Here is a 9,165-nt window from a genome sequence, read left to right as displayed (position 1 = left end):
GGGGTAGTCCGCGGGAACCGGGCTTCCCGGGGGCGGGGGGTCCCAGTGCGGCAAGGGGAACACCACGGGCGGGTTGCGAGGACCGGGGTTCCAAGGGGGGGTCCTGGTGGGGGAGGGGATAGTACGGGGCCTGGGCTCCCAGAGGTGGAGGGACTAGTCCGGGGGGTGTCACTGCTTGTCTCTGGTCAGCCCTGACCCACGCTCTCTCTCGCAGGGCCCATCTCCGCGGTGGTGGCTGCAGCCCCCTCCGACGGGCCCCTGTCAAACGGGGTCTACCTACCCCCCAGCGCGGCCAACGGAGATGTCAAACCCGTGGTCTCCACCACTCCTCTGGTAGACTTCCTGATGCAGCTGGAGGACTATACGCCTACGGTATGGGGCTGGGGGCTCGGGCTCCTGGGTTCCACCCCTGGCTCGGGGGCAGGGGCTGGGATCCAGGACTCCTGGGCCTGGGGAGTTAGGTATTGGAGCCTTGTTAGTGCCATTGTGTGAGTGGTTTGGGGTAAGGGCTTTACTGTTGGGTGGATGGGTAGTTAAAAGTTTGTCCCCTTTAATACTTTTCCTTCTTCTCAGATCCCAGATGCTGTCACAGGCTACTACCTCAACAGAGCTGGATTTGAGGCCTCTGATCCGCGCATGTAAGTGATGCATGGTACTATTTGCACAATCCTCAACCACCCTGAGTAGAAACCCCCTATGTCAGGTCTTGGTGCTATGGGCTCCAGCAGGCACTTGTAAGCCCTGGCCGCCCATACTCAGTGTTCTGTCTCAGGCTGCTCCGTTGCTTTCTCTGACTGCAGCATTCGTCTCATCTCACTGGCAGCCCAGAAGTTTATTTCGGACATTGCCAATGATGCCCTGCAACACTGCAAGATGAAGGGCACAGCTTCTGGCAGCTCCCGCAACAAGAGTAAGGTGAGGGTCTGCCCTGGGAAGAGGCTATGAGGGGACAGCCAGCAGGGCTGGGTAAGACCCTGTACCAGGGGAGCTGTTCCTCTGGCTTGGGCACAAGGCCCTCCCACGGGTGGCCAAATGAAATTCAACATGGTTACGTGCAGAGTAAAGCCACTGAAGAACTGTGAGCTCCTCATGCACTTCACAGGGTTTAAATGAATTGTATTGGCTCAGGGAAGGGAGCTGGCTGTCAGTACGGGCAATGGAGACCTCCACTCTGTGCACAACTGCAGGCAAAACAAGCAAACCATGTTTAGTAGTATAAGGAATAGGACGGAGAATATTCTAATGCCTTTGAAACAAGCAGTGATGTGGCCCTATCTGGATGCTGCAGGATTGGTCGCGTCTCTCACAGGGTAGGGCAGAACTAGAGGGGCTCAGACAAGGGCACCAGGAATGGTCAAGTGCCTAGAAAAACTCTTCTTTGTAGTATGCAGTGTTGGTCTCAGGATATTAGAGAGACAAGGTGGATGAGGTAAAGTCTTTTATTGCACCAGCTCCTGTTGAGAGGCTTGAGCTTCCACGGAGCTCTGCTTCAGGTCTGGGAAATCCAAGTCAGGCAAAGCTTGTATTTCACCGTTGACACTTGGAGTGAATGTTGGATGGCTGTCCTCAGGCTGGTTGGGATTTCTTGCATGGTTGTAACTTTCCTGACTGACTTTCTTCCAGTGTATGGGAGCACGTGTTGATTGTGGTTCCTTAGCCTTTCTGAAGTCTGGCTGCAGAGGGGTCTGGCCACTGAGATCCCTGGGGAGGATGTGCTGTTTCTTGTGTTTGCTCAGGAAGTATAGGTCACTGTTAAGAGCTGTTGAGCTCTGTGTAAGGGGGACAGCGTGTCTCTGTCTCCAACATAAGGTGGTCCAATTCCGCCCCCCACCTTGTCTGGGGGGGGGAGGGGCCGGCAGCAGCAGCTCCCCTGCTGTTGCTGACGCTGGCTCCTGTCCCTGCAGGATAAGAAGTACACGCTGACCATGGAGGACCTGATGCCAGCGCTTGCAGAGTACGGCATCAATGTGAAGAAGCCGCACTATTTCACCTAGCGTCAGAGCTGAGCAGCAGGCCCTGCCGTGGGCCTGGCCCCTCAATGGGTGAAGGGCGGGAGCTCTGCTCTGGTCTGTTATTAAACAGTTGATGTTAGCTGGTGGTTTGTGTGTGAGGGGCTTTTCGCTGCCTCTGGCCGTGCTAATGCCTTGCCCTGGCCTAGGGTGCGGGGGCTGGTGTCGGTGGGACAGCCCCTCAGGCTCTACTCTGGGAATGGAGAATGTGGATTGGCGCAGGTGCTGTATGTTGGTGCAGGGGAGCTAACCTCATTCTCACACGCTTGTGGGGGGAGGGTAGCAGGCTGGAGAACTCCCCCGTCTTGGGTTCTGTGTCTAACACATTTTGGGGTTTGGGGCCTTGGGCTGGAAGGTGGATGCATTTGACCTCCGGATGCTACAGATGGTGCTACTGTTGCATGGGCCCTGCAGACCAAATGGCTGAACCTTGGGGGCTCCCCATGCCCTGCTCTGAGGCCCTTCAATTGCCCATGCTGGGTATGTGGAATGAGGGGCTGGCCCCACCCCATAGTTGGGAGAGAGACATGCCAGCTGTGTGTGCATGGCCACGTGCTCCCACCTGGTCCCACAGGGGTAAGCAGTGCTCTAAGATCAGCATGCAACAAGAGCTGAGTTCAGCTCCTCCTCAAAACTCCTCCAACTCCCTCTGAGTTCTAGGTTGGGGAGGGATCACAGGCCAGGGGACACTAAGCTAGGGGCACCCCCAGCTCTGGGGGCCGCAGCAGGGAGAGCCCTGTGCCCCAGAGGACAGCTGGAGGATTTGTGTCCTCCTGCCCCCATCCAAGGCCAGACAGGCTCATCGTGAACATCTAGCCTGACCCCCTCTCTAACAGGCCAGAGTCCTGTGCCCCAAGGACTCCTTGAGCTTCTCTTTGGGGACAGAGTTCTCGCTGGGTGAATCACACAGGGCTAGTTTTCATAATAAATGTTTATTTCAGCTGGCAGCTCTTCCATGTGGCCTGGCTGGAAATTACTTTAAAAGGTGAAGCACAAAGCCAGAACAGCGCTAGGTGCAGGCAGACAAGTGAGGCCCTGTCCTTAGAGGAGGGCACTGGGATGGGGGTAATTTATATATAATAAGAGAGGTGGGGTGTCGTTCTGTGCCTGTGAAAGTGAGGAGAGGCATAAGGTGCTGGGTGGCTCCAAGGCCTGACGGCCTTGTGATTAATAGCCACCCTCACCCCTTAGCAGGAGCTGGCTCAGGGCAGGGCCAGCCTGTACCCACAGTTGTGGGGAAAGGTGGAGGTGGCTGTTGTGCAGTGGGTCCTGGGAGCCTCAGGGTTGGTGGCTGGAGCAGGAAGCTTGCAGGGCGGCTCCAGGGGAGACAGCACCATCCGTACCATGTGTCTGTGGCCGGCTCAGGTTGCGGGGTCTGGGAAAGCTCCAGCACCGCCTGCTGGGAAGGGCGGGGCACCTCCTGAAGGCACTTGGATGGGGTGGGGGCAGCTTGGCAGCAGCAAGCAGCAGGGGGCTGGCCCCTATTTCTCCTGCATCTTCTCCAGGATGGGGACGATCATGTCGAACTTGGGCCGTTTTGCAGGGTCCTCATTCATACAGATCTTCATCAACTTGCAGATGTGTGGGGAGATGCCAGGCGGGATGGTCGGGCGTAGCCCCTCCAGTGCCACCTGGAGGCAAGCAGGATGAGAGCTGGGGACAGGCATGCACCAAGGCCACCCCCCGCTGGATCCTTCCCACCCACTCCCTGTGGGTGACATGAGGAGCTGGGCCTGTGGGCCACCTCAGCCTCTCTCCAGTGAGCTGTGGGGGGCTGGGCCCTGCCTCCCCACTCACCTTCATGCCAATCTCCATGTTGGACAGGTCTGCGAAGGGCACCTCGCGTGTCACCAGCTCCCACAGCAGCACTGCAAAGCTCCACATGTCCGCCGAGCGCCGGTTGATTTCCTCTGGCTTTTTCTGCAGTGCTGCAGGGAAGCGTAGTGGGGAGGGAGGGGTCAGGGAGAGCGCATCCCAGGAAGGGGCATCCAGCCACCAGGCCAGGAGGGACTAGGAGGTAGCAGCCCCCTCTTGGGATGGGTAGAGCTGTGGTAACACCCTCAGGTTCCTGGCACTCACCCTCAGGCGCCACCCAGGCTGGGGCATACATCCTGCCTGGGCACTGGAAGGAGAATTTCACGTCGGCCATGCTGATACGTGCCGTCATGTCCTCGTCGATCTGCAGGGAGACAGGCGGTCAGCCAGCAGCCTGGCCCCCTGGAGTGCTGAGAGCCCCATCCCCCTGCACTCACCATGATGCTGCGGCTGTTGAGATTGTGGCGTGGGATGAGGGGCTCCAGTGTGTGCAGGAAGGCCATGCCCCGGGCGATGTCCAGGGCAAACTTCACTGCTTGCATCTGATCCACAACAAAGTCTGCAGGGAGACAGTGAGCATCAGCACAGGGGGGTGGGAGGTAGGGCCAGCACCAGGGGAATGGAGGGACTAGGGGAGCCGGATGCAGGGCTGCTGCCAGAGGTATGGACGGATGAGGGAAGTGGGGCCGATGCCAGCACTGATGGGGACAGATAGAGGGACTAGGGGAGCGGGACGTGGGGCCAGCACCAGGGATGGCTGGATGAGGGGAGCAGGGCTGGTACCGGGGGACGGCGGAATGCATAGAGGGACAAGGGGAGTGGAACATAGGGCTGGCACCAGGGATGGCTGGATAAGGGGAGTGGGAGGGGCAGGTGGCGAATGGGATGGGGGCGTGTCTGTGCTGTGTGCGTAGAACACAGGGTGAGGGGTGCTAGAGGCTGGGACTGACTAAGGCAATTGCAGGATGGGACTCCCGCAGCCCCCGAATGCCGAAGGCCAGGTAGGACAGGCCCCAGGGGTGAATTCTGGGCCAGTTCTAGTACCAGGAGGTGTCATGTCGTGTCCCCCCCACCCTGCAGTGGTTTTCCTTGGCCTAGGAGCGCGCGGCACGTTCCCGGCCCTGACACTCACTTGTCCCCTCGTGTAAGACGTTGTAGAGGGAGCCGTACGGCATCCAGTGCGTGATGATGATCGGGTGCGGGGCAGGGGGCGACTGGCAGGCCCCCAGCACTGGCAGAACATTGGGGTGTGAGAAGATCCTGGATGAGAGAGGAATGTGAGAACAGCGAGCTCCCTGCCCCTGCCAGCCCCAGGGTCCCCAGCACCTACCGGAGCTTGGGATGCTCCTCGTTGAAGTCTCGGCTTTTCCGTGTTGTCCAGTCCCGAATTTTCATCACTTTGATAACGATGTCATTGCCCTGCCAGCGCCCCTTCCACAGCTGCAGGGAGACAGAACAGAGTCAGCCGGGGGGCAGGGCAGAGCCAGGGACAGGGTCAGTCGGGGTGTCAGTCAGGGATGGGGACAGAGCAGCGACAGGACAGGGTTAGCTGGGCACAGAGGCTGGGGTGAGCCAGCAGATGGGTGGGTGGGGACGTGTGTCAGGGTTAGCCGGGGGCAGGGCAGGGACACAGCCTGACCGGTAGGTACTTACATGCCCCGTCCCCCCACTGCCAGTGGCCATGCCCCTCATTTGTTAACGGAGTCTCCTCTCCCACCCCCCAAGGGGGCAGGGAAGGGCTCCTACCCCATTGCCCAGAGGAGAGCTGGGCAATGAGATGCTGAGGGATGGTCCCAGGCCTCACAGCATCCAGGACCTGCGCAGGGAGCAGCCCCACTGTGGGGCTGGCCCCCTCTCCCTGGCCAGGCAGAGGCTCCTACCCCCTGGGGCCCGCCACAGATGCCCCCCACCCACCTCTCCTGACTGGTTCTCGTTGAGTTTGTGGGCCAGGCTCAGCTGCTTGAAGTCTATGCCAGCCAGTTTGTTCAGGGTCCCGTTTCCTGCCGTGAGAAAGGGAGACACTGTCACACCCCAGGGACCCCTGCCATTCTCTGCACCAAGAAGAGGGGGTGAGTTGAGCACTGGGGGATCCCCACACTCCATCTCCCCCACCCTGGGGCTCCCTCCCTATGGAGGGACTTTGCCCTCCTCCCCCCTACACAATCCACCGGAGGTGCCCCAAGCTGCCTCCTGGGGGACACCCACACGTTCCTCCCCCCTCCCAGCCCGGGCCCGGGTCCTTACGGGGCCGCGTGCGAGTGGTGCCCTTCCAGAAGGTGTCCTTGTAGGGGATCTTGGTCAGGCTCTGGCCCAGCTTCTCTGCACGCTCTGGGGAGATGGAGACATTGAGCACTAGGGGGCTGGGCGGGGCAGGCCAGAACAGCCAGAACTGAACCTCAGGGCTCTTGTGACCACGGGGCCAGTCATTTCTGTCTGCTGGGGAACTAACTGCAGAAAATTGGTTGAGTAGTTTTCCTACAGACTGTTGAACCAGATGCAAGAGCAGCACCCAGTCTGCACTGGGCCGGCCAAGGGGGCCTAGCTGACATGGCTCAAGGGCCGTGAGGTGTACTTAACGTGGGAACGAAGCTCCCTACATCAAGTCTGGCTGCACAGAGGTGAGTTTAATTGGTGAACGAAATAATGAGCTGAACTATGCTGGCCCTTTGCCATCTTCCTGTTTGGGGTACAGAAAAACGCTCGGCTCCTTGTTCCTGCCCCCAGGCTGGGAGATGCAGGCCAGCCAGCAGGGTCTCTCTTGAGGCGCCTAAGAGCCGTTCTGTCTCCCTCCCTTGTGTTACTTTCTGCCCCCCTCTTCCTTCCTCCTATCCCCTTTCTCGCTTTTCACAGGATCCTGAAATCAACTGTATGGAGCACACAGCCCAGGGAGATGCGGCGGCCCACCAGTCCTGCCCTGTCCAAGGAGAAATGACCCAGTGAGGTGACATTCCTCACAGGAGCCAGGCTCCAGGGCTACATGGGTCGTAGTCAGGAGCCACTTCCTCACTGTTCCATTGTCCTACTGGTCTTATGGAGGCCTCGAGAGGTCATGGGAACTCCTTGGTTGGAGGTTTCCAAAGGAGGCTGGGATAGGTTAGACCCAACAAATCCTGCATCATGGCGGGCGTCAGACCAGCTGACCCTAGTGGGCCCTTCTAACCTGCTATCCCAAAGCATCTAACAGCCGCCCAGTGTTCCACGAACCCCAACGAACGCTGTATGCCCCCCACCTTTTCTATCCCCCCCACCTTTTCTATCCTTTCTCCTCCATGCTGGGTCTGTTTCTAACAAACAGAAGTGGATCCCTTCGCACAGCAGGACAGAGTAAAATTAACCTCTTCCTTTCCCACAAAGACAGGCAGATGGTAAAACAAGACTCTCATAGTCTGCCTCCAAAATGACTCGGGGTTTGATTATGCAAAACAAACACAAGGCCAGTTTGGCTTGTTTTGGTTTCTTGTTCTTTCTGGGGTTTGATCAACAAACTTCCAATGTCGGAATGAATGCATTGGAAGAGCAAAGCCCCGAGCCTGGGTACTATTCCCAGGTCCGACCGTGGAAGAGTTTCACACCTTTAACTCTTGGAGAGCAAAACAACAGAGCCCTGGGCTAGCAATAGAGCTGAGGGAGCATGGCAGGACGGGGATGTGGGGTGGCAGGATCAGAAATGAGGGGGGAGGTTGGAGATGGGATAGTTGGGGGGGTATTGGTTGGTGTGGTTGGGGCAAAAGGTATTGGGGGAGGTGGGATCATGGGGGCAGGGGAGCAAGGGTAGTGGTCACCAGGGGTGGGGTGCGGGGTGGGATGGGGGAAGGTCATGAAGGGTGGGGGGTGCAGGTCGGTGGGGATGCTCCTACCTTTCGCAGTTCGCGCAGTGGTACCTTGGCACATTTCCACAGGCATCTGCCATACTTTGTTGGAGAGGCTACAAGGGCCCAACCGTTGCTCACCATCCTGTGGGGCTAGGACAGGGTGAGAACCAGATGCCAGCCCTCATTCCACCCTCAACCCTTGCTTGTGGTCCCCTCCATGCTCACCTCGGCCCCTGTCGGTGCCCCAGAACAGGCTAGTGCAGTGGCGTATTCCATGCTCAATTCACTGCATGGATGTCTGCCTTTGAATGCGATTCAGCTGGAGAGAAGACGACAAGCAGCCTAGCTGGGGGTGGGGGCGGGGGTGGAGGGGAGACACACACTCCCTCCAGACACCCCAGCTCCAGCCTCTCCACTGAGGGAAAGGGCAGGGCGCTGGCTGGGGGGAGGGGGCTGCCTGTAAAGTGGATGCTCCCAGTAGGGGGAGCTACAGGGAGGGGCCAGGGCACTGGCTGTAGGGGCAGGCAGCGTATGTGGGGGAGAAACTATCCCCATAGGGGGTGCTAGCTGTGGGGAGCCCCAACATGGGTGGGGGGAGCCCCTGCACAGAGGCAGGGAGCTGGCTGGGGGGGCTCAGTGGGGGGAGCCCCCTCACGGGTTGGGGCTGGCAGGGGGGCTTGACAGGGGGAGCCCCTGCACAGGGGCGGGGGAGCCCCCTCAAAGGGATGGGGGCTGGCAGGGGGTAGCCCTAGCACAGTTGCGGGGGGCTTGACGGGGGGCAGCCCCACCCAGTACCTTCTGCACAATGTCCCGGTGCCCATGGCTGGCCGCCAGATGCAGTGGGGTGTCGTCGCCGCGGTTCATGACGTTGATGCGGGCGCCCCGCATGATGAGCATGTCCACCACGGTGGAGCGGCCCTCACGGCAGGCCCAGTGCAGGGGGCTGAATCCATGGTCATCCCTGGGGAGGGAGGGGGTGAGTTCTGGGGGGGGCAGGGCCAGCACCATGCCCCAGTGGCCCCTCCTGTGCCTGGGTTGGTTCAGAGACCCCCCAAGGCATCTGAGGCCATGGGTGCCGGGAGCAGGGAGGCAGCTGGCCTGAACCCCATGCATGTGAGGCTGGGCTGGGGGACAGGGAGCAGCCAGAGAGGGAAGGGTCACAGGCCAAGGGGGACAGGAGGGGTAAAAAGGCAGTAGTTTGGGGAACCCCAAGCCCTGGCAATGGGCTGTGGGAGTGAGCGGCCTGGGGGGACTGTCTCCAGTCCTCTCCCGACCACCATGTACAGGGGGACCCAGTGGCCCTGCCCCAGTCTCAACTGCTCCCGGTTGAGTCTGGCCTGGAATCCCTCCCCCCACCCCACTTCCTAGTAAGGGAGGCTGAGAGAGGCCAGGCCTTAAAAGGAGATTCCAGCCTGGCAGGGGGTGGGGGGAGAGAAAGGGGAGCTCCCCGACCTGGCTCAGCCCCACCACAGCTTGACCCCACAGCCCCAGGGAGTGCACCCCCCACCCATCTGGCCCCACAGCCCCTG

General features: G+C 59.9%; 2 protein-coding genes across 2 annotated transcripts; one reads left to right on the top strand and one right to left on the bottom strand.

The window, feature by feature from the left end:
- Positions 1 to 257: 257 nt before the first annotated feature.
- On the top strand, positions 258 to 2,098 carry TAF10 (TATA-box binding protein associated factor 10). The gene is made up of 4 exons (XM_032768927.2): positions 258 to 372; positions 574 to 638; positions 801 to 915; positions 1,905 to 2,098. Exons 1-4 carry the CDS (start codon positions 346 to 348, stop codon positions 1,992 to 1,994), a joined length of 297 nt encoding a protein of 98 aa, XP_032624818.2. The 5' UTR covers positions 258 to 345; the 3' UTR covers positions 1,995 to 2,098.
- On the bottom strand, positions 1,426 to 8,533 carry ILK (integrin linked kinase). Its single transcript, XM_075061906.1, has 10 exons — positions 8,432 to 8,533; positions 7,706 to 7,778; positions 6,069 to 6,395; positions 5,739 to 5,824; positions 5,155 to 5,264; positions 4,957 to 5,084; positions 4,262 to 4,383; positions 4,089 to 4,188; positions 3,807 to 3,937; positions 1,426 to 3,640 (listed from the first exon to the last, which is right to left on the bottom strand). Exons 1-10 carry the CDS (start codon positions 8,531 to 8,533, stop codon positions 3,491 to 3,493), a joined length of 1,329 nt encoding a protein of 442 aa, XP_074918007.1. The 3' UTR covers positions 1,426 to 3,490.
- Positions 8,534 to 9,165: the final 632 nt, after the last annotated feature.

The sequence above is a fragment of the Chelonoidis abingdonii genome, chromosome 1 (assembly GCF_003597395.2).
Source record: "Chelonoidis abingdonii isolate Lonesome George chromosome 1, CheloAbing_2.0, whole genome shotgun sequence".
Lineage (NCBI taxonomy): Eukaryota > Metazoa > Chordata > Testudines > Testudinidae > Chelonoidis > Chelonoidis abingdonii.
This window is presented reverse-complemented; position numbering and strand designations above follow the sequence as displayed.